At 44.3% G+C, this 23,344-nt stretch overlaps 6 protein-coding genes across 6 annotated transcripts in view; 2 read left to right on the plus strand and 4 right to left on the minus strand.

Annotated features, from left to right (window-relative positions):
• LOC134377893 (zinc finger protein 184) overlaps positions 1-23,344 on the minus strand; it is a 944,311-nt gene that overhangs the window by 438,660 nt on the left and 482,307 nt on the right. The window lies entirely within an intron of this gene.
• Positions 232-624, plus strand: LOC134377938 (histone H2A type 1). The gene has a single exon (XM_063096758.1). The coding sequence runs from the start codon at positions 232-234 to the stop codon at positions 622-624; it is 393 nt and encodes a 130-aa protein (XP_062952828.1).
• Positions 725-1,680, minus strand: H1-5 (H1.5 linker histone, cluster member). The gene has a single exon (XM_063096733.1). The coding sequence runs from the start codon at positions 1,643-1,645 to the stop codon at positions 968-970; it is 678 nt and encodes a 225-aa protein (XP_062952803.1). The 5' UTR covers positions 1,646-1,680; the 3' UTR covers positions 725-967.
• On the minus strand, positions 4,755-18,366 carry LOC134378130 (uncharacterized). Its single transcript, XM_063097110.1, has 6 exons — positions 18,109-18,366; positions 16,342-16,751; positions 7,070-7,138; positions 6,097-6,440; positions 5,428-5,435; positions 4,755-5,177 (listed from the first exon to the last, which is right to left on the minus strand). Exons 1-6 carry the CDS (start codon positions 18,364-18,366, stop codon positions 4,755-4,757), a joined length of 1,512 nt encoding a protein of 503 aa, XP_062953180.1.
• On the minus strand, positions 6,092-6,403 carry LOC134377952 (histone H4). Its single transcript, XM_063096770.1, has one exon. It carries the CDS (start codon positions 6,401-6,403, stop codon positions 6,092-6,094), a length of 312 nt encoding a protein of 103 aa, XP_062952840.1.
• Positions 18,368-19,074, plus strand: LOC134378131 (histone H2B type 1-K-like). The gene is made up of 2 exons (XM_063097111.1): positions 18,368-18,372; positions 18,665-19,074. Exons 1-2 carry the CDS (start codon positions 18,368-18,370, stop codon positions 19,065-19,067), a joined length of 408 nt encoding a protein of 135 aa, XP_062953181.1. The 3' UTR covers positions 19,068-19,074.

Consider the following 23,344-nt stretch of genomic DNA (forward strand, 5'->3'; position numbering starts at 1 on the left):
TGATTAGTTAACTCTTTAGTCTGATTGGTGGGGGTTCTAGATGACGTCACACACAACCTTTGTCCAATCACAAGAAGTGTATTTAAAATTGGTAGTTCCATTGGTCTAAGTAAAAGAAAGTATAGTTTTGGCCAATGGCACATTTTCACTTTCGCGCCCAGTAATGAGACTATAAGTAGTGTTGCTCTGGCTAACTCGCTTTACCCCATTCATTTCTGTGGTTAGGTTATCATGTCTGGACGCGGGAAACAAGGCGGCAAAGCTCGGGCTAAGGCCAAGACCCGCTCTTCTCGGGCAGGACTCCAATTCCCCGTGGGCCGTGTGCACCGCCTGCTCCGCAAGGGCAACTACGCCGAGCGGGTCGGAGCCGGCGCGCCGGTGTACCTGGCGGCGGTGCTGGAGTATCTGACCGCCGAGATCCTGGAGCTGGCGGGCAACGCGGCCCGCGACAACAAGAAGACGCGCATCATCCCGCGCCACCTGCAGCTGGCCATCCGCAACGACGAGGAGCTCAACAAACTGCTGGGTAAAGTCACCATCGCTCAGGGCGGCGTCCTGCCCAACATCCAGGCCGTGCTGCTGCCCAAGAAGACCGAGAGTCACCATAAGGCCAAGGGCAAGTAGGAAGACGTCTTCCTAAGAAACCAAAGGCTCTTTTCAGAGCCACCTACTGTCTCTGTGAAAGAGCTGGGCAATTCACTTTCACTTATGCCACTACGGTTCTTAAATTCACACCCGCCAACAAACAAAACTAATGATGATGACTGCAGGGAATCACACAAAGCTCCCAAAACCGGAGTGAGGCAGCTGGAGACTATATTCAAGTAAAAAACCTACCAGTATTGCAATAGCGGGAGATGAGGTATATAGTTAGGCTTCTCAGTGCACAGCTTGTCTTTTTTAGAGGTCTCTGGGTGGCTCTGAAAAGAGCCTTTGGGGCTTTGTTGCTATGGAACACGCCAACTTCCTACTTCTTTTTGGGAGCCGCCTTCTTCGCCTTCGCAGCTTTGGGCTTTGCTGCCTTCGGCTTGGCGGCTTTGGGTTTGGCCGCTTTCGGCTTCACTGCCTTGGGCTTGGCGGGACTCTTTGCCGACTTCTTGGGTTTCGCCGCGGATTTTGCCTTCTTAGGGCTCTTGGCCACTTTCTTAACGCCAGCCGCCGCGGGCTTCTTGGCTTTCTTCGGCGTCTTCTTCACTGCCTTCTTCGCTCCTGCAGCCTTCTTGGGCTTCTTAGGAGTGGCCCCAGCGGGCTTCTTCGCTTTTGCTGCGCCCACCTTCTTGGCTTTGGGCTTGGCTTCCCCGGAGGCCGCCTTCTTGTTGAGCTTGAAGGAGCCCGAGGCGCCGGTGCCCTTGGTCTGCACCAGGGTGCCCTTGCTCACCAGGCTCTTGAGGCCAAGTTTAATGCGGCTGTTGTTCTTCTCCACGTCGTAGCCACCAGCCGCTAGCGCTTTCTTCAGAGCGGCCAAAGAGAGGCCATTGCGCTCTTTGGAAGCGGCCACAGCCTTAGTGATCAGCTCGGAGACTGGGGGCCCGGTCGCCTTGCGCTTAGCTGCGCCTGCGCCGGCAGACTTCTTACTTTTCTTTTTGGCGGGGGATTTCTCTACTGGAGCCGGGGTGGCCGTCTCAGCTGGAGCGGTTTCCGACATGGCGATAAGAGAAGATGTTAGAAAAGGAGATTGAAAAGTTCTAAGAGCAAGTTTTGCAATGTTGCTTTGCTCGGGCCCGGGGCTTATATAAGCCGGCGCTGCCCTGTGATTGGTGGAGCGTCCAATCCACCGCCCTCAGGCCGCCGCCTCTCGCGGTTCGACTCCCAAATTGTGTTTGTTAGTCTCCAAAATTTGAATAAATGATAAAAACGACAGTACAGACTTTGGCGTTTTGAAGCTCCAAAGGAGGAAAACAGCCTTCAGGTTCATATGCTTGTTTGTGTTTTCATGAATCACGCACCATTGATGAAAGATACCTTTAAAAATCTCTCAGCTCTTCATAAGAATCCTCAGACTTGAGGGCATCTTGCTAGTTAGTTGCACGTTGCAATAAATGTCTACTAAGTATCGAGTGAACGTTATTTAAAAGGATTTATCCCTAGGTTCGGCCTTTGATTTCTGCAAGAGAAAGGATACTAAGTTCTGTGGTTTGGGCGTAAACTTTGTTTCTACTTGTAGGAAGTAACACAGACAGGGCGGCTGGTTGCATACTGCCCCGAATTAAACACATAGACCTTACTTCAAAAACCGGTTCTGCCTCCTAGGAGTTTCCATGTGCTGATGTCTTTACAGAATGAGACTTGGTAAGTTGGAAAAGTTCAGTTGTCAGTTCCACATTGCAGTAGGAGTAATGTAGAAATCGCTTTGACTTCAGAATCCAATCACCCGGATTTCAAATTCAAACTTAAATTTGGTATGTTTTCTGATTGAGGTGCTTTCTCTATTTAGTTCCTGGGCAAATCCATTAAAATGGGGATGAAAAGTACTTAGCACAAATAATTTGCTTTAGACAAAAACTCTCAATCCTTCTGAAAATTACTCAAGGGCTCCCAGTAGTTCTCAAATGATCTGTTTGGATGAACTGAGACCCTGTCAGCTTTTCAAAGTGTTCTTCCCGGTGCTTCCACTCAAATCCCCATCAACATTTAACGAGTTGTGCCATCAGAAATACTCTCTTCTAACAGTGTAAATAGCCAGGATACATCAATATGGGTATTTATTTACTTTCAAGCACAGAGAGATCTATATTTTAAAAGAATAACTAGCTACTGACTGTGAGAAGGTTGGACTGGGTGTTGAGGGACTGAAGGTTACAGGGGTTCAGAATTCCAGAAAACATAAGTGAGGCAATGACCATGAGGCTGGAATGGTGGGTGAAGTTAGCTATTTGCTGGGGGGAGGGGGATTTACAAGATTTTGTGCCAGATCTTCAATGGAAATCAAGTCACTTAGTTCTTGCCAGTGAGAAGCTGTGCAGGAAAATTTAAAGTGGCAAATACACTCCATCTCCTCTCCAGGAGCTCCTGGAGGGATTGGTAAACTCTGGCTGTGGACTGTTTTTTCATGGCCTTCACGTTAAGAATTGTCTTTACATTTTTAAAGGATTGTAAAAAAAAAAAAAATGTATGATGGAGGCCATATGTGGCCTACAATGCCTGAAATATTTGCTATGTAGCCCTTTTGCTATTTTTGAACTCCTTCACATAGACACAGATATTGCTACATACCTCTTCTAGAACAATGCAAATTGAGAACTAAAGAAAAGGAGATCTTAACAAGAAAATATTCTAACCAAGTACTTTCTGCTGTTCTAATCACAAAACTTTCAGAAGATCAAGGGGGAACCCCCCCCCACCTCCATGCCTAAGGGGGGTGGTAGTATAACAATAAGAGCTAATACTCTTTAAGTATTTACTAAATTGCAGGAAGTAATCTTAAGTATGCTCTATAGCTTTAAATTGTTTGCTACATTTTACAGCTGTACAAGCTGAGGTCCAGAGAGATAAAGTGACTTAACAGAAGTTATTTGGCTAGTAACTGGCAGCTCTGGGGGTTGAACCTAGACACCTGGCCTCAGCTCTATTATGATGGGAAAATTCTTGAAAGAGTAGGGAGAGAACTGTATTTGAAGCTTGGAAGAGGCAGCATCAAGTTGTCCCAACACCTAGCAGACACTAAACGAGCTAAGTTAATTGTAGGCAGAGGCTTCTGGTCCCATCAGAACTGTTCTTTTCTGAATCAATTCTCAAGTTTCCAAAAAGCTATAGAAGGAGCCAGTTGTTGGGATATACACCTCCTTGGCAGAACAAATCCAAGTATAGGGGAAAGAAGGTAAGGCCCAGATGGCTCACCTACCTGAGAAAACTCAGGAGAAAAATTGCTTTTGTCTCTTAGAGCCAAGTGTGTATCCAAAAAGGTAACAAAATGAGGTGATGATAGTCATATATGAAGAGCACGAGGAAACTTTAACAGTTGAAAATATTGGGCAAAATTAAGAAACAGTGGAACTGGGTAGAAACAGGTAACAGCTTTAAAAGGCCACCTGAGGCTTAAATCCCAGTCCTATTCTATTTGAAAACAAAAACAAACAAACAAAAAAACATTAAGATTCAGCTTCACAAACTATGATACATTGTGAAGTGACCTGGGAAAATACTTTTCTAGCGTAGCTGGAGGGAGCGCACCTTACAAGCCTACAGTAAACAAAAAAATCGGACCATTAGCCCTCACGCAAGCACACGAAATATGGCTCATTAAACACATTTAAACGAAACAGGAAAGATAACTTTTTTCTCAGCGCTCATAATAGTGCTTGTCCTGTTTTGTGTCAGTCATGTAAGCAAAAAGCACATTACAAAGTACAAGTGCTGGAATAAAACTATAACATATACAAACTATACTACCGCCCACAGAACTACTTTACCATTGTAAAGTCCTTCTTCACTCACTTGGAGTACCCAAGGGTGTGTTAGTTTCTAAGATGATTTCATCATTTTTCAGAATGGTATCTCGCAAGAGCTCTTTACTGCTAAGTAGGAGCAGGTTCTGTGCGTGACATTTGGGCTAGTACAGCCAACTCTTACTAGTCTGTAGTTCAATTTTCCAGCACGCGGAGTTGGTAAATTCTTGACACCCCCCCCCCCCCAATAGTCACCTTGTTCGCTCACCCTGCTTTTAAATGGTTAAAGGTTAACAGCTATCTTTTGGTGACAACTGAGGGGCTCTGAAAAGAGCCTTTGGGAATGGGGTACACCTTGCACCACTAAGTTTACGCCCTCTCTCCGCGGATGCGGCGAGCGAGCTGGATGTCCTTAGGCATGATGGTGACGCGCTTGGCGTGGATGGCACACAGGTTGGTGTCCTCAAACAGCCCCACCAGGTAGGCCTCGCAGGCCTCCTGCAGCGCCATCACGGCCGAGCTCTGGAAGCGCAGGTCGGTCTTGAAGTCCTGCGCGATCTCGCGCACCAGGCGCTGGAACGGCAGCTTGCGGATCAGCAGCTCGGTGGACTTCTGGTAGCGGCGGATCTCGCGCAGGGCCACGGTGCCGGGCCGGTAGCGGTGGGGCTTCTTGACGCCGCCGGTGGCCGGCGCGCTCTTGCGGGCTGCCTTGGTGGCGAGCTGCTTGCGCGGCGCCTTGCCGCCGGTGGACTTGCGAGCCGTCTGCTTCGTGCGGGCCATAGTTAAGCAAACCTAACTACTCAACAGCAGATGGAGAAACGAGCCGGTTATCCCAGCATTTATAGCGACCCTCGTGTTCTGATTGGACAGTAGACTGTTACCCCTCCCTGTCTGGCCCACGGGATTGGTTGCTGTTTAATCCCCTAATGAAAGGGAAACATTTTCTGCCTCTACTTCAGTCTTTAAGAAATGTATAAAGAAATCATCTTACTGCCTTTGAAAAAGATTTTCCAGGCATAAAGATTCTAAGAAAAATGTCTACCTGGGGATCTGAAAGTATTTTGCACTACTTTAAGTAAGTCATAATTGGATTATTCCCAAAATAAAATTTATTGAAAAACATGAAAGGGAACTGAGACTAAGGTATTTGCAAATAAAGGAATTGAGATGGTTTGAAATTCGAGCCATGTGCAACTCCAATATGCTTAAGAATAGCCTAAGACTGCGTAGAGCGTGGTGCTGATGACAGCAGGTCAAGGATTCGTGTCCCAAACCGGACAGCTGCCTCCCCCCCCAAAAAAAAATAGAAAAGAAAATAGCCTTAGAATTTGTTAAGGGTCGACCAACTTTTAGTGTAAAGTGTTTTTTAAGGTAACGGACCATACTACGCTAACTACACAGCCCTTACCGTTCTAAGGGGAAAGTTATCGATACAGAGTGAGCCCGGCTGTTTCACAACCTTCAAACGAGGCGTAAGATTTGGCCACCGAACCTACCACTTTCAACCGCTACGATAGTTAATGCTTAGGACACTCAAATGCACTAAACTTCCACTGTATGGCCACACCTCTTGTTACACGTTATGTGAGGCCGCCCAAACTGATGAACTTCCCAAAGTTTTAGAAAATGCCTACAACTCTTTCACAGGTTTTGTGAGCGGCCCTGAAAAGGGCCTTTGAGGAATGAGAAGATGTGAGATTCTAATTCTAGCCCCCGAAGCCGTAGAGGGTGCGACCCTGGCGCTTGAGCGCGTAGACCACGTCCATGGCGGTGACAGTCTTGCGCTTGGCGTGCTCCGTGTAGGTGACGGCGTCGCGGATCACATTCTCCAGGAACACCTTGAGGACCCCGCGGGTCTCCTCGTAGATGAGGCCGGAGATGCGCTTAACACCGCCGCGGCGGGCCAGGCGCCGGATGGCGGGCTTGGTGATGCCCTGGATGTTGTCGCGCAGGACCTTGCGGTGGCGCTTAGCGCCGCCCTTCCCCAGGCCCTTACCGCCCTTACCACGACCAGACATGTCTGCAGCTCCAAGAAACGTAGCAAGTTCAACATTACTGGCAGCATTTTATATAGTGCTAAGTCGGACCTGATTGAGAACTCTGTATGCCAGCGGTATTTGCTCAATCAGTTCCCAGACTTGGAGCCCTGCCCACGTTTTCAGGAAAGAATGGAAAGGGCGGTACTGAAATTACAGATTCTTAAAAGATGCCTAATTAAAAATTACTCAGTCCTTCTTCTCTGGTGCTTTACGCTGCCCACCGCTGCAAGGCCATTCCTTTGTTTGTGTCAGGCCTTGCAGTCTGTTTTTTCTCAGTCTCCATGTAACATGGATCGCACTAGTGCCTTGTGACTGTTGGAATCGAGTGGCTCATCACAAGAGAGGTGGTCGCAGTCATTTCGGGCATTTGTGAAACCGTCCCGTACGCAAAGCGCTTCCTGTATTATCTCGATGTAATCAGCCTGAGAAGCGGCTGACCGCCTGGTTCCAGCTTCAAGGTGGGGTTCCTTGCCTTCTCACATTTAATCCTCTACCCTTTCCCTTACTTATTCTTCGTGTCGCCTTCCTTTATTTCCCTTTCCCTTTCTTGGCTGGCTGCTACATTGGGGGAAGAAGTGACTTTAATATTTTCTTCATCCTGCTTAGAAACACTTCAGTAAGCTATTGCAGAAGGGCGGCTTTTACCCCGGAGTCCTCGAGCGGGTGAAAATGCCGCTCAGAGCACCCTCCTGTTCCCTCCTCTTCTCTGATGAACTAGGAAATCAACCACATGCAGAACCCTGTTTCTTAAATTCACAAATAAATTGCAGAATGCAGAGACCGGGATGACTTTATTCTAGAAAAAAAAAAGAAAGAAAGAAAAAGTGCTTCAACTTCAACAGTTTTTTCAGGCCGACATTCGTCCTTCTCTTTTCCTGAGCTTCAATAATGTTTACCTTGTACGTTCCAAAAGTGTTTATTTACTCCTTAAACAAATATCTAATTTTATTCTAGGACAGTCTCTCCAAGTGCATTATAAACTCTGATTACTGTACATGCAAAACATACCCATCTCTTATTAGTTATTCCATCTCCCGTCGAGCTTCTAGGCTTGCCTTTTTCTCTCCCTGTTAATAGTGAAAGCCAGGTGTGTAACCCTGAAGGTGTAACTCCTGTATCTTCTGGTGGAGCAATCTCAGCACTCTTCTTCCCTTGCAACTATATAAAAGCCAGGCAGCGTTCTTCCTCATTAAATTGCAACTGTTCTTAAATATTTTATTTTAGGATGAAATTTTTCAAGGTAATGTTGGAATGAGCAGAGCTGAAGCCATGTTGGGACCTAAAACAGCCTGGTCCGGGGGAGTGGGGGAGAGGGATTTTTTAAAGAACAGTTATTTTTCTCTCCTCTCTTTCTTCCCATCCCCTTACTTTCTTATCTTGATTGCTAAATAGAAAAAAACAGGACCGAAAAGCTTATCGGTACTTTGAAAAACTAATAGTTCTTTGAGACTACAGGATTTTAAGAAGTGATCAAGGCCAAATATCTGGAAGCTGACCCTGGGCACTAGCAAGTCAGTCAGAGCTCTGCAAAGCTGCAGGAAAACTTTGCAAAGAAGCTGATTCCACTCTGGAGCAAATCAAAGTCCTGCAGGGCCTTGATATAACAGCAATACATGAGAACAGAAACCAGATGAGGCCTTGACAAGACCTTGCACCTGACTCCTAGACATAGAGCCCTTGTACTTCACATCCCTTCCCTCCTGCTTTTTACTTCCCACTTTCCATTCCTTCTACCCCTTTCTAAAAACCCCTTAGTAAATATAAGCCTTTGAGATAGGATAGGCAACCATCTCCTTCAACTGAAAACACTGCCTGCCTATAACAGCAACCATTTGACTTCTGAGTCATTTGTTTTCTTTCCTCCTGGAGGGCGTGAGTAGCCTGACTTGTGTTCAGTAACAATGAAATCTTGAAACACTGAGAAACCTTATGAGTGTCCCTTTATGGGGTGAAGAAAATTAGATGATAAATTTTTTCTCTAAACTCTTAGTCTTAGTGTCTGGGTCCTACAAATTAAACTGACAAAAGACAATTAACAGAGGGGAAATGTTTTTTCATACGCGTATGGGAGCTTTTGCAGAAAAGGAGTGAAAGCCGAAAGATGCAGATAGACCTGAGGGCTTCTATACCATTTCCAAGGGGGATAAATTGTGGGAAGGCGAACGTATGAGATAAACTAATGGAAGATAAGGGTGTCTAGTAAAGTTTGTAGTGCGGATTCAAATCATCTCTGGTGACAAAAATTGACTCTGGGACTCACTCTCCTCTTCTGGTATGGCAGAAGAGGACACCTTTACAAAGGGAAATTTTCATAATAAATATAAGTTTGTTTGTTGCCAAAGGGAAGGTTTTGCCCTGTTTTTAGTGTTTTTCCTGTGTCCGCTGTTTCTCAAAGTAGCCCTTGTGCTAAAGAGGCATATTTTGGGGTGGCATAATCTGGCCTTATACACGTGACAAATGATGGGCTTTATATTTCCTTCTAAGCTCTTGATTTAGCTGGTTTTCATACCTCAAACATTTCAAACAATAGTTGCCAGAAATTCTAATTCTCTCCTACTCACTTTACCTTGCTAACATCTCCAGAGTCAGATGTTGAGAGAGCAAGAATGAAGGTGAAGGAGATGGTCTTCACACTCTCCTCCACCTTGCTTTCTCACCCTCCTAGCTTCAGAACAGCAACAGAGGTGAAGAACACAGTTCTTAGCTTGTGTACTTCTAAAGCAGACTGGTGTTTTGCAACTCAGGTTCTTTAAAAGGTACTCACACTTGATGCCTTTGGTTTTGGTGGTCATTACAGGTTATTCGGGAGTAAAGTTTGACAATTCTGCCCAGGTTATGAACTGAGTGACAGCAACAAGGTTGACTGAGCCTTGGCTCAGCTCTTGTTTCTGACATTTACTTGTATGTTGAGCTCAGAAAAAAAGAGAGCCCTCCTTAGCATTTAACCCTTATTCATTCCTATAAATTATCTCTACCATCCCATTATCATATATACAACTTTGATGAATATTCTTGATATGTCCTCTTATTGTTACCAAATTAGGCTCTTGGGTCCCAAGGCCATAGAAATGAACAGTGTACCCGGCAGTAAAGCAAGCAACACTTTATTTATTTATTTATTTATTTTTTTAAAGATGACCGGTAAGGGGATCTTAACCCTTGACTTGGTGTTGTGAGCACCACGCTCAGCCAGTGAGCGAACCGGCCATCCCTATATGGGATCCGAACCTGGGACCTTGGTGTTCTCAGCACCACACTCTCCCGAGTGAGCCACGGGCCGGCCCAAGCAACACTTTATTAAAAGAGGAGATACACAGGAAAACTAGCCTCCGAGGGGAGCTGTTCAGGGTCTTTTATACAGAAAGAGGTTAAGGGGTGCAGGCCAAGCATCAACATTCTGCACCTCTGGAGGTGGTTCATTCTGTTCTTCTTGGTTGCACCATGGGTGCATGCTCAGTTAGGGCTTTGGTCCTTGCCCTTGTTCAGTAGGTCCAAGATGGTGGTGGTGTTCATTATTGTCAGTCCAGGAGGGTCATTGTAGCAGTCACCTTTAAGTTTTGTGCACATGTGCGAATTCTTAAAGGGATCTTAAGTTTAATCTGCACTTTAATTTTTACAATTACAGTAAACAAGCCTTGGGGAGGAGTTTTGCAACTCAAATATCTGTTCCCCTCTTATCTCAGTTTATTTTATCGGGGTGGGCCATGGGGTAATCGTGCCCTGGGGGTCTCATGACTGAGGAGTGGAAATGTAACAAAATGTCCTCTGCAGGGAAAGTGGAGTCCGTTTGGTTCTTAAGCCTAGCCTTATTCTGTGTCATTATGAGTCTGTAGGAGAATGTCCTTAGGGCATAGTCCTGGACAGAGTAGGGATGGTTAGATGTCCTCCAAAAGGCCTTATACAAAACCATCATCAGTAAACCACCTCATGAAAGTATAAGTTTCTCCACTTCCCCTCCAACACTCGTTTATACCCAGTGCTATGGACTGAATGTTTGTGTCCTCTCCAAATTTATATGTTGAAACTTCATCCCCAATGTGATGGTAATAGGAGATGGGGGCTTTGGGAGGTGATTAAGTCATGAGGGTGGGGCTCTCGTGAATGAAATTAGTGCTCTTATGAAAAAGGCCCAAAATATCTACCTTGCTCCTTCCAACATGTGAGGACACAGCAAGAAGGAAGTGGCCCTCACCAGACTTCTCAGCCTCCAGAACTGTGAGAAATAAATGTTTGTTTGTAAGATAGCTAGTTTATAATATTCTGTTATAGCAACCCAGGTAGACTAAGACACCCAGATTTCTGATTTTGCTGATCTGATGGGTGTTATGAAGTATTTCATTATTGTTTTGATTTGCATTTCTCCAGTTACAAATGAAATTTTAAAAATTCTTCATATAAGTGTTAGCCATTACAGTGTCTTGATTTAAAAACTGACAATTTTTTCTTAAAGATAAACTAATACACTAAAAGCATATTTTCTTTTTTTTTTAAAGCATATTTTCTTATACAGAACTATCATTCCTGTAAATGCTCTTTCAGCCCATTTATGTAAATGAAGAATGTAATGCAGCTCCTACCAGTTTCCACCTCAAAAAGTATATTTCTAATTTTGTACAGATTAGAAACCCTGTTATTCTCAGCAAAGATGCATTTTGAAAATCCAGTTTCTGCATTTTAGAACCTCTTTCATAATGAGAACCACATCATTAGAAAATACTCTTGTCAGCAGACCCCATGGTGGAGTGGAAATCTCCTTAAACTTCATTTATGATGAATTTTTGGTGACTTTGCTTGTTGTCCTGTTTTATATCCATCTTCTCAGGGCTTCAACACTTCTGGGAGGGGGAAGCAGTTTTGAAAGTATTTGTTCTTATTTAATTGTTTCAACATCTTCTCTGCCTCCTAGACAGAGAAGTTTCCTGTGCTCCGCATAGTGTCCAGAATTGGAAGAGAAGTTTGGGAAATTTTACCTTGTAAAACAGAAACTAACAGAAATCAACAAAGAATTGAGATTGGTTGAGAGCAGAAGTGACATCATTGGAACAACTTGCTTATGTATTACTGATCAAATTGAATTGTTTCCCAAATCTAAACAATGACTGGAGTATCTCCTCAATCCAGTCTTATTAGAAGATTTCGGTGTATTTCTCCAATTCTGTGAGGGGCACTCCAAACCAAGATTCAGAGATAAAATGAGGTTCAATAAGTATTTACTGAACACCTAATGTGTTCTCTGGGGCACTGTCTAAGGCACTATCATATATACCCCCATTTAACCTTTAAAGCAATCTCTTGAGGAATGGAAAGTACCTGTTTCATAGTTAGGGAAAATGGCATCTAAAATAACATATAATCTAATTAATTGTTAGCATGGGGTTCAGGACATGCTACCCCAAAGTATGGCACCTGGGCATGTTAAACACTTTAAGCTGAAGGAATTTGATAAACAATATGTGCAGGAAGGACTTTCTGATCTTCCCCTAAAGTAGGCCATGAAACCTAAGAATTATTTTCTGACCTTCCCTTGAAACAGATTATAAAACCCTCATGTAGGAAATGCCCTCCCTATACTCAGAAAAAAGGAGCGTCCTTATCTCCAAAGACAAAGGAACACAGAGAGGAATATGAACAGGCTGTTCAGGACCAGAAAGGAATATCCAAAACTGAAGGCCTCAGAAGCAGCCTCAAAAGCCAAGTTTTCCTCTGACCTTCTCCTGGCCTTCTGTTTCTCAGTTTTATTCTCCCCTGAGGCAAGCCATAGAAACTAGAATCCCTCTTCCCTAAGGCAGACCATAGATATACACTAATCAGCACCCCCCACCCCCCACCCTGACACCCCCTTTCTGTCCTGGAGCTGGCCATAAAGAAATTCCCTGACCTACCTTATCTGACTGTAGGTTATAAGACCCCCCATTCCAGAAAGGGTCCTGCCCCATATCCTGGAGGAATGAATGCTAAACGGAGAGGCCAAGAGGAATCTGAACAGACAAGCCTTGCTGGTTTCCCCACTCAGTCTATTAACATTAGATCATACTTCTCTTGCCCAATCACATTTCTACACAGTGCCTGCTTCATAGAATCTAAGCATGAATATGGGCAATTTCCTCTGTATATTTGGGTTCTGTGTCACATAAAACTATGATATAATAAAATTTGTTATGCCTGTTCTTTATATTAATCTGTGTTTATCAGGTGATTTTTCAAAGAACCTTCAAGGGTTTGAAGGGATGTCTTCCCTTGGCCCCTAGAAGGCCTTGCTAGGTTTACTCCTCAGACGCATTTCTTCATGACTCTCCACTCTTCATGAAGCCTAGCATAAAAACACTTGGGTTTAACTGCTTCTTCAGGTCTTCATTTCCTGATGAAAACTCTAGTCTCACATAAAACTTGTATTAAATAAATTTGCATGCTTTTTGCTCATTAATCTGTTTTTTGTGATAGGGACCCCAGCCAATGAATTTAAGATGGGTAGAAAGAAAATATTTTTCCTCCCCTACATTAGTATGGATGGGCGAGGGGTCTGGAAAAAGGACAGTCACAGAATAATGATTCATAATGGGCAATGACAGAGAAGTTCCTGTGAGCCCAGACTTCCCTGTGGTGAGGGGTGGAACTGTGGGATGTGATCATCTCATCTGGACTAGTACAGTCTATTGGATAACTCCTAACTCTTCTTGTTTTTCCCATCACATCAGTTATTTATTGTTATGTAAAAAATTTACACCCCCCCCCCCAACGTAGCAGCTTAAAACAACAAATTTATTATCATATGAATTTTCTGGAGGTCTAGAATCAAGCATAGTTTACCTGTGTGACTCTGGCTCAGAGTCTCTGAAGAAATGAAGAGTCACACTGTCAGTGGAGGCCGCAGGCATCTGAGGCTTCACTGAGGCCAGAGATGGCTGTCACATGGCTGTTGGCAGGTTTTTGCTGACTGTTGGAGAAGGCCTCAGTGTATTGCCAGGCAGGCTCCCTTACAGGGCTGCCTGTGTCCTCCCAACATGGCAACTGGGGTCTCCAAGAGAAAGCAAGTATGAAGCACAATACCTATTATGAACTAGTCTCCAAAGTAGCTTTAATCCCTTTGACTTTATGTCATTTGTTTTATTCCATTCATTAGAAGCCAGTCTCTAAATCCAGCCTACACTCAAGTGGAGAAGAATTGGGCTCAATGTTTAGAAGGGATGAGTATCAAAGAATTTTTGGACATTTCCGAAGCCACTATTTCTATGTTCAAACTTAAGCTTTGTCACCTCGTGCAGAGTGACAGAGACACAAAAGACTACTCAGAGCCTATGTATTCAGAGCAGTGAGAAGCCCAAAGGGATGGCACCAAGGAAAGTCCTTCAAGAGAGGAAAGCCCAGGCACAGCCCCGAGTCAGTTTTTGCTTCAGTTTTTATTGTAAAGACAAGAAAGTTACAGAAGAAAAACAGATGCTTAATCAATTATAGTGAAAACATAAACAAACAGGCTACATGACAATCTTCATTAAAGCAAGTGTAACTTAAAATATTTCAAGCAATTTACCATCAAAAGGAGTCATAAAACTAAGCCATGTGACGTACAAAAAGAAACAATGAGATAATCACCAAAGCACCTAACTCCCCAAGAAACTCAAAGAAACAGCGTAGGGCATGATGTGGAACGTCCCCCAAGCACTAACTAGCAGAATATCCTTGAAGATTTTAGCTTACATACTTTCCCATCATCTAGGTTTAACTGAACTAATGACAAAGGCCCCCAGAAAAATCACTTTTTGCTTTGCTTCAATTCTCTACATCAAAGGCTTTAGTCCTATGAGAGTTTTCTGGTCTTTCTCAATCTTAGCATTTCTATGTTTTCCTAAAGGGTTAGGCTTTGGCCCCCTATACGAAAGGCTTTGGCCTCCTAAACTACAGTCTTTTGCCTTCTATGCTAAGGACTTTGGTCCTATAAATACATGCTTTATTTCTATCTCATTAATAACTTCTCAGTCAATATCCTCTACAAAGCTTCAAATAAAAAATGGTCTTTGTCTTACCAGTCCATAGTACACCTAAAACATTCGATCTCAGAAGACTCAGTAATGTCCTTGCTGAGTTGGAAGACATTAGAACCACCAAACTTCCATCTTCTACCTTAAAGGAAATCAGGTCTTCTGGCTCAGCTCTTTCTTTTTCTTTTTTCTCCTCTTTTTCTTTCTTTCTTTCTTTCTTTTTTTTTTAACTATTGATCTTTTATTTTCCTACAGCCACTGGAGGTTTATCCAAATTTCCTCCTTTCCATCCAGAGATTGCTAAACTGACATCTACTGGCCCAGATTTTCCCTTATTATTTTGGTACATATGGAAAAATAAGGGAGTTTTGTATGCCCCACTTAACCACAGGGGCTACTGTCAAGTTCATATACAAAAACATACATGAAAATGCTTTAAAAACTGTAAAGCTTTATATAATTGTTGTCAGTATTATATCTTCTCACCATGGGAATAAAATAGTGGTGACCAAAAGTGTCTGGGATGAAATGTGTAATGCAAAAGGTGGGGGCACTTAGTGATTACCTGAGACGAGTGGGACCTAGCTCATGTCTCAAAGATAGGACATCAGAAACATATTCATTCAATTAGAATTTATTAAGCACCTGATATATGTCAGGCTCTTTCAACAAAATTTGTCCCTATGACTTGTATATTCTATGGGAAAAGAAAATGGAGCAAAATTTACTTCACTTTTAGAACTTAAGTTCACACAGATTTGGGGGAACATCTTGTCTCTTGGAACCAGTGTTTAACACATGTGGGTATCTTGTCATGTAAGGGATAGAGTCATTGGAAAGCCCTTGGGGGAGGAGGTATTACTGCCCCAAATGGTCTCACTGTGGCTTCTAGTTCAGTGAAGTCACTAGTAAAATGTCAGGTGATTGTCCTGCAGGGTTCAGCAACCAGATTTGGATGGCATGGTATCCATGATTGCTTCTCAGGCACATGTCTGCATTACCAGGCTTCTGGAAGCTGGCAAATAAAAACCAAGGGGCCAATTCACTAATTATACAGCATCACCATGTTGGAATGGGTGCAAAGGAGAGTAAATGTTTCAGAGCTTTATCCAACAGGGTTACCAGAAGGTGAGTTACTACTGGACAATGAAATAGTTTTCATGAGAACGAGGATGCTCTATTCTGAACAACTAGCATGTTCTCTTGGTAAGAAAATAGTTTGAGGCCTACCATTGTTAAATCCTAGGCAAAACACCAGCGTTGCCTGACAACTTAGACACTGTCTCTACATCCTTGGGACCTTTATGGACAAACTTATGAAGCAGTCAACAATGTGCAAGGCACCTTTTTGACTGCTGCAGATACATAGGAAAACAAAGCCAACCAGACAGAACACCACTTCCAGTGCTGTGAATCCCATTTACTTGGTTGGCAACATTCCCTTCCTGTTTGGCAGATGCCTTCTCTCAAGTCCTTACATGTGGATTGCCCAAGATCCACGTGGCCTAGGAACATCAATTTCGAGTGACTGTTATTGGGAGATTTCGTTTCTTTAAAAACAATATTATGAACTCAGCCTATGTATGAGGTGCTTAAATGAGTATGAGTGTTCCTATTTTTCAGATGATTGGAAAATATCAATCAGTTCTTGGAGCAAACCTTGTTGTTGCCCCTTCCCCTTCAATAGCTCTGCCTTAAGGTTTTTTTTTTTTGTTTTTTTTTAAAGATGACCTGTAAGGGGACCTTTACCCTTGACTTGGGTGTTGTTAGCACCACGCTCTCCCAAGTGAGCCACGGGCCGGCCCCTCAAGGTTGTATTTTAGAAGACATTTAACAAAGACGTGTAACAGCCACTCTCGGTGAGGAAATAAGTGGCTCTGAAAAGAGCCTTTGGGAGGTGAAAGCTAACTAGCCCACACCAGTTGGACACTTTATGCTCGCTCGCCACGGATGCGGCGGGCTAGCTGGATGTCCTTGGGCATGATAGTCACTCGCTTGGCGTGGATGGCACACAGGTTGGTGTCCTCAAACAGCCCCACCAGGTAGGCCTCGCAGGCCTCCTGCAGCGCCATCACGGCCGAGCTCTGGAAGCGCAGGTCGGTCTTGAAGTCCTGCGCGATCTCGCGCACCAGGCGCTGGAACGGCAGCTTGCGGATCAGCAGCTCGGTGGACTTCTGGTAGCGGCGGATCTCGCGCAGGGCCACGGTGCCGGGCCGGTAGCGGTGGGGCTTCTTGACGCCGCCGGTGGCCGGCGCGCTCTTGCGGGCTGCCTTGGTGGCGAGCTGCTTGCGCGGCGCCTTGCCGCCGGTGGACTTGCGAGCCGTCTGCTTCGTGCGAGCCATGACAAAAGCCTTGTGCCTTGAAAAACCAGCAACTGGAGAACTACTGGCGCGACCAGAATTTATACTAACGACCTGATCCTGATTGGTCAGGACTGTTGCAGGAGTAACCTGATTGGTTTTTAATTTTCATTTGTTCCTACCACCCGCCACCCCGAACTGTTTTGTTTTCCCTGCTGTTAACTTTGTTACTATTTTCAACCAATGTAAAGGAAATGTGATCTGTAATTTGTGGAAGTCAGCCGAAATTGTACTTAAACGCATTTTCATTTCAGATAATGTGAAAAAAATTACAGTAGAATAATGTATTCGCGAGCCTCTCCAAAAAGTGGAGAGGTTTCGTTTCATAACTGCTTCAGTAAATCTGCTTTTAATGACCGTACCAAGACCCAGAAGAAAAACTTTAAAAATACAGTGGCGGGGCCAGCCCGTGGCTCACTCGGGAGAGTGTGGTGCTGATAACACCAAGGCCACGGGTTCGGTTCCCATGTAGGGATGGCCGGTTAGCTCACTGGGTGAGCGTGGTGCTGACAACACCAAGTCAAGGGTTAAGATCCCCTTACCGGTCATCTTTTTAAAAAAAGAAAAGAAAAGAAATACAGTGGCACGTTGGTCTCTGGAACACCAGAACTTTGGTTTGCCCAGAGTGGTGTGGGAAAGAGGGAGTTTGATATGTGCTTGATAAATGATAGCAATGAATGGTATCTGATATTTTCATTAACTGATTTTGGTGCAATGAAATGGCTGATTGAACTATTTTGTAAATCGTGTACTTAATCAGCATGCGTGTACTGATGATGGGTTTACGTTGGTAATTAGGGCTTTTCCTGTAATAATGAGCAGCTCCAAAACGGCATTTAAGTTAGGACGGCTGTTTTAGTTGATCAAGGGACCCGTTCAGGGTCTGCTATTGATAAAGACCCAGAAAAACAGCAAAAAAAAGTTCTTATTCACTGGAGCAAATGGCCACCAGAAAACATTTTTTAACGACCCACAACGTCGTTGTTTGTGAAGGGACAATGAGGGTGGTTTCATCATCCTATAAATTGAGCAAACTAAGAACAGACTCGAGATAATACATGCTTGTTCAAGTGGAGAGGAAAACTAGTTAACTCAGCCAGGTTTTCATGATAGGTTTGGAAAAGGGTGCTCAGCTCCTCCGCAGACATGGTGGGTGGCTCTGAAAAGAGCCTTTGGTTTTAATCAGAAGCTTAACATAACGTGAATCCGGACTTCACTTTCCCTTGGCCTTGTGGTGACTCTCGGTCTTCTTGGGCAGCAGCACGGCCTGGATGTTGGGCAGGACGCCGCCCTGAGCGATGGTGACTTTACCCAGCAGCTTGTTGAGCTCCTCGTCGTTGCGGATGGCCAGCTGCAGGTGGCGCGGGATGATGCGCGTCTTCTTGTTGTCGCGGGCCGCGTTGCCCGCCAGCTCCAGGATCTCGGCCGTCAGATACTCCAGCACCGCCGCCAGGTACACCGGCGCGCCGGCTCCGACCCGCTCGGCGTAGTTGCCCTTGCGGAGCAGGCGGTGCACACGGCCCACGGGGAACTGCAGCCCGGCCCGGGAAGAGCGGGTCTTGGCCTTGGCGCGAGCCTTGCCGCCTTGCTTGCCACGTCCAGACATGATGGAGTCACCTACTACCTAGGCCAGAAACAACTAAACAGAAAGTGCAAATACGCACATTTTATAGCCTCTGCTGGGCGCGAAAAAGAAGCTGGGCTATTGGCTGAACTTGCATCTTGGTTTTAAACAAAGCAAATACGGCTCCTTATAATAAGTGTTTGATTGGACAATGCTGATATGATGTCATCTCGACTAACCTCCAATCAGATATAGGACTTAACACAATTATATTTGCATATGGAATTGTAAATAAAAAGGACACGACCCTCCCGGTCCTCATTCTTTCCTGTTTCTTCAGTCCTTTTGTCCTCTTCTCTTCTCTGCCTGAAGCAGCCAAGTCAGCTCCGGCCCCGAAGAAGGGCTCCAAGAAGGCGGTGACCAAGGCGCAGAAGAAGGACGGCAAGAAGCGCAAGCGCAGCCGCAAGGAGAGCTACTCCGTGTACGTGTACAAGGTGCTGAAGCAGGTCCACCCCGACACCGGCATCTCGTCCAAGGCCATGGGCATCATGAACTCCTTCGTGAACGACATCTTCGAGCGCATCGCGGGGGAGGCGTCGCGGCTGGCGCATTACAACAAGCGCTCGACCATCACCTCCAGGGAGATCCAGACGGCCGTGCGCCTGCTGCTGCCCGGGGAGCTGGCCAAGCACGCCGTGTCCGAGGGCACCAAGGCCGTCACCAAGTACACCAGCGCCAAGTGAGCCAGCCCGCAGCTGCCCACACCCCAACGGCTCTTTTCAGAGCTGTCCACGCTTCAGAGAAATTGCTGGTGTGATTTGCCTGTAGTCTTAGTTTCTCTTAGTAAGGCGCGTTTGGGGGGAGGGGGGGAATAATTGGGAAAAGGTAAAATGTAAGATCTCCGCGCTTATTCCTGCGTGTGCAGATAGATGCAGCGTCATGCAAATGTATGAGTTCTGTGACACCTTCGGAAAAAGAGGCTCGCAGTTTTGCTTTCTGCCGCTACTAAGTTCGCCCTTGGTTACACTTTCTCAGTGCAAGTAGCGCCCCCCCTGTCTGGGCAGCAGCAGAATTTGAAAAGCCCGCCAGGGCTGCAATTCACCAGATAATTTGTCATCGTAGTTGTGCTTTTCAAAGAGGTTCCCTTTGGAAAGTAAATTATGAATTTTCTGTTATATGCGGGAATGTCGTAGAACCAAGAGCCAGAAGCGTTATTATTGTCTTTAATTTCCAAAAAGCTCTTGAAAACAGAAGCTTTAAGTTAACTGTTCACAGTTTTCTGCAGCCGGATACTGGGCGAGGTTAAACTCCTCAGTTTTCATTTCTCATAAACTCTAGAGAATAAGCACTGTAACTTCTGCCCTGCCGATGCCACAAAGATTATGGTGAGTTAAAACGACTTGTTTCAAAACATAACGGGAACACTAAAGGTCGGGAAAGCTCCTTAAGGATAAAATGTTGCACCAGGAACCCAGCAACTTGAACCCCGCTTCCTTGCAATGTTTAATCAGGCTGCGTTGGCGGGGGAGGTATGCTAGGATTCTGTGGGGTACGGGGCAGCTTTTAGGCTGGCATTTGAGAATCCATGATTAGGAATCCTGCGACAAAAAGAGGAGAACCCAACGCTTAGAGAGAAGTGGACCCCAGAAAAGGCCACAGAGGTAAGAAGTGAACCAAAAGCATTTACTAGCCAGCAATACCAGGGAGTGGAGACTTTCCAGGCATGATCCAAAATCTTTCAATTTCCCCTTCCCCGCGTGTCTAAGCGGTGCCTAAATTCTTCCTTGCATTTCTTAGCGTTAACATTCTCTGTCACTGCGTCGTCCCCTCACTCCAGTAAATTATTGGTATTCTACGTTTATTTTTCAAAATACCCCCTTGTTTTCCTTCCTGTCTTTCCCTGTCGTCACTTCCCTTGAAGCTGTGGGTGGGTGGGTCTCTATCTCAGACAAAATGTCTTTGTCACAGGCAACAAATAGCCCTGAAGTCATGCCGACAGGTTAGCGGGTCTTGCAAAATACACGGGTTTGTCGTTCACTTTCTTAAACTCAGGTTCTCTTTCCCAGACCCTGTGCCCTGTCATTAAGGCTCAGTGTCTGGGGGTTGACGACAAGTCTCATCGACAAGCTACTTTATCTGGTGGAAAAGCAGTCCCTTAATTCTATCGTGTTCCTGAACTTGTCGGCGTCACATTCGTCCCCTCTGTTCCTCTTCTCTCTTTCCGAGATTGATTCCTCTCCCCGGTTCTCCCGCCCTCGACCTTGAGAGATCATCTGGGGCAACAAGAGCAGAAGCATAGAAAATTATCTTAACTGAAACAAGTCAGGCACAGAAAGAGAAATACCACATGTTCTCACTTATTGGTGGGAGCTAAAAATTAATAAATAAACACAAACAAATAAAGGGTGGTGGGAAGAAGACAGAATAACCACAAAAATCCCTTGAACTATTTAAGCCAAGTGCACAGATACGATAAGGGGTGGGGAATGGAGAGGAACGGGTAAAGGGGCATGAAAATCAAGTACAATGTATTTTGAGAAGTAAAATTAAGTTAAATTTTAAAAATAAAAAGAACCAAAAAAAAAAAAAAAACAAGCAGAACATATCTTGCGGCACCTTCTGCCATCTTGTGGCAACAAAAGCAGAAGCACAAATGCAAGGCATTGTATTTTCCAGCGGCAACTGAAATGCTTCCTTCCTAACTTCAGCTTTATAATGACAGTCGGTGGGGTAGGGCAGGGTTACCCTTTCTGTCTGCTTGGAACTGCAGGATTTAAGTTTCTCCGAGAGTCACCGGTGCGTGCGCCTGGGGTGGGAGAGAAAGTGTGACGGAGGGCCAGCAAGTCGTGATGAGTTTTGTGGCCTGGTCAGAGAAGTCCAAAGTAAAAAATACAAAAATAGGTTTAAAAAACTCTGTACCCTAAAATAAATTCAAGAAATAATAGGATCGTGCTCTCTAGTTTTGGTGCTCAAAATAATAAACACATGAATGTTTCCTGTAAACCTGAGCACCTGAAAGAAAATATCTCTGATTTTTCTAGGCTGCTGTTTGAACATATGTCATGACTTAGGAACATGATAATCATGTGTCTAAGTTGCAGTTTTTCCACCATGAACATGACAGTGTAAACTAGGTATCCTCTGTTATTTTGCAGGTTTTCTTTTTCTGTTTTTTTATTTTGTTTTGTTTTGTTTTTCTTGAAATACTTGTGAGTTTATTATGCAAACTCTGACTCTCTTGCCTTCTTTGCAGGCAGACTTTTTCATTCCTCTCTAAACATTTGTCTCTTAGTCCTCCTTTGACAGTTTCTACTGCCTAAGCATGTCCAAACATCCTATTAAAACACTTATATTAATTTAACAGGGCTGACATAAAATACCACGAATTGGGTGGCTTAAAAAACATTTATATTCTCACAGTTGTGGAGGTTAGAAGTCCAAGATCAAGGTGTCAGCAGGTTTTGTTTCTCCAGAGGCCTCTGTGCCCTGGGCTTGCAGATCTTGCTGTGTCCCTACACCTTTTTTCTGTGTAAGCTCACCCCTATGTCTCTTCCTCTTTTTATAAGTACACTAGTCCTATTAGACTAAGGCCCCACCCCTACAATCTTATTTACCCTTCATTACCTCTTTAAAGGACATATCTCCAAATACAATCACATTGGGGGTTAGGACATCTACATATGAGTTTTAGGGGAACATAATTCAGTCTATAGCAGCATTTAAGACCTTTTTCCATGCTTTGATCCCAACCTTCTATCCCAAATTGTCATAAAATGTTTACCGCTAGCCTAAACTACAGCTAAACTGACAGTTGGGATCTTCCCCATACCAGGGGATAAAAGTCAAATGCTCAGAAAATAGGAGCAAACCTCACTGGATATTAGAAACTACTAGAAATTTCCTCCCTTTTCTTTCAGAAAGAAAGGTGTCCTTTACTATTTTTATTGAAACACACAGACTTCTGACAGTATATTTCATTTTTCCAGTTTTGATAAACATATGGACTAAGACATATTTCACTGTTCTCTTAATTCTGCTGTAAAAATAACCATGGCAGAAGCACATTGATAAAAGCCAGTAAACACATGGAAACTCATGGGACCTGCAGGAACTGCAGAGAACTGAAGAACACAAAACCTGTATATTGCAGTTTCACGAGCTTGTCCCTTGTAGCAATGCAGGCACAAGGACAGGGAGCCTCCCAATTTTTCAAGAAGATGTGCATTTTAATATGAAATATTCTGTATTTTCAATATTGGCAATTAATAAAGAAAGTGTAAGATGGTGCACACTAAACACCAAAGTATATCTGCTGACTTCATCAAGCTCTTCATCTCACAACTGGTGATTTCTGGACATTAACAAAGATATGTGCACCCATGACAAGCTGTTCAGCCTACTCTCCCTGCCACCAAGGCCCAGCTCAAATGTCCAGGCCTTCCCGCTTTCTAAATCCTCAACTGAAAATAATTCTACCCTCACTTGGTCCCTCTGGGCAGAACACAGGGTCTCACACACAGCAGGCATTCAAGAGCTATTTTCTGCTAGCTAAGAAGAGACCTAAAAGGAAAATTAAAATTTCTTAGCTCACTAACTTCAAGGGGGTAAAGGTGGTAAAAGGAGTTTGGAGTGGTTTATTGTGAATTGAGTAGCTATCGGGATAAAAAACCTGCTTTTTTCTACTTATGTTACATTTGTCTTATTTTTTTACTAATATATTTTTAATTGAAAAATTATAACTGCATTTATGGGGTATGATGTGATGTTTTGATGTATGCAGACAATGTGGAATGATTAAATCAAGGTAATTAACTTATCTAATTTTTTTTTTTTTTTTTTTTGTGGCAGCTGGCCAGTGCAGGGATCTGAATTGGTGACCTTGGTGTTACAAGGCTGTGCTCTAACCAACTCAGCTAACCGGTCAGTCACAGTAGTCAACATATCTATCACCTCACATTTGTCTTGTGTTACATTCTTCTCTACCTACTTTTCTTTGATCCTGTCTCTAAAATTTTCTCCC

The sequence above is a fragment of the Cynocephalus volans genome, chromosome 5 (assembly GCF_027409185.1).
Source record: "Cynocephalus volans isolate mCynVol1 chromosome 5, mCynVol1.pri, whole genome shotgun sequence".
Lineage (NCBI taxonomy): Eukaryota > Metazoa > Chordata > Mammalia > Dermoptera > Cynocephalidae > Cynocephalus > Cynocephalus volans.

Excerpts from the sequence above, each read along its gene's own strand:
- LOC134377938 (XM_063096758.1), top strand. The coding sequence starts at position 232 with ATGTCTGGACGCGGGAAACAAGGCGGCAAAGCTCGGGCTAAGGCCAAG.
- H1-5 (XM_063096733.1), bottom strand. The coding sequence starts at position 1,645 with ATGTCGGAAACCGCTCCAGCTGAGACGGCCACCCCGGCTCCAGTAGAG.
- LOC134377952 (XM_063096770.1), bottom strand. The coding sequence starts at position 6,403 with ATGTCTGGTCGTGGTAAGGGCGGTAAGGGCCTGGGGAAGGGCGGCGCT.
- LOC134378130 (XM_063097110.1), bottom strand. The coding sequence starts at position 18,366 with ATGTCTGGACGTGGCAAGCAAGGCGGCAAGGCTCGCGCCAAGGCCAAG. Across the intron at positions 16,752-18,108 it reads TCCCGCGCCACCTGCAGCTG|GCTTTTGTCATGGCTCGCAC; the intron begins GCCATCCGCAAC and ends TCAAGGCACAAG. Across the intron at positions 7,139-16,341 it reads GCCCGCCGCATCCGTGGCGA|TTCATCAGAGAAGAGGAGGG; the intron begins GCGAGCATAAAG and ends TTGATTTCCTAG.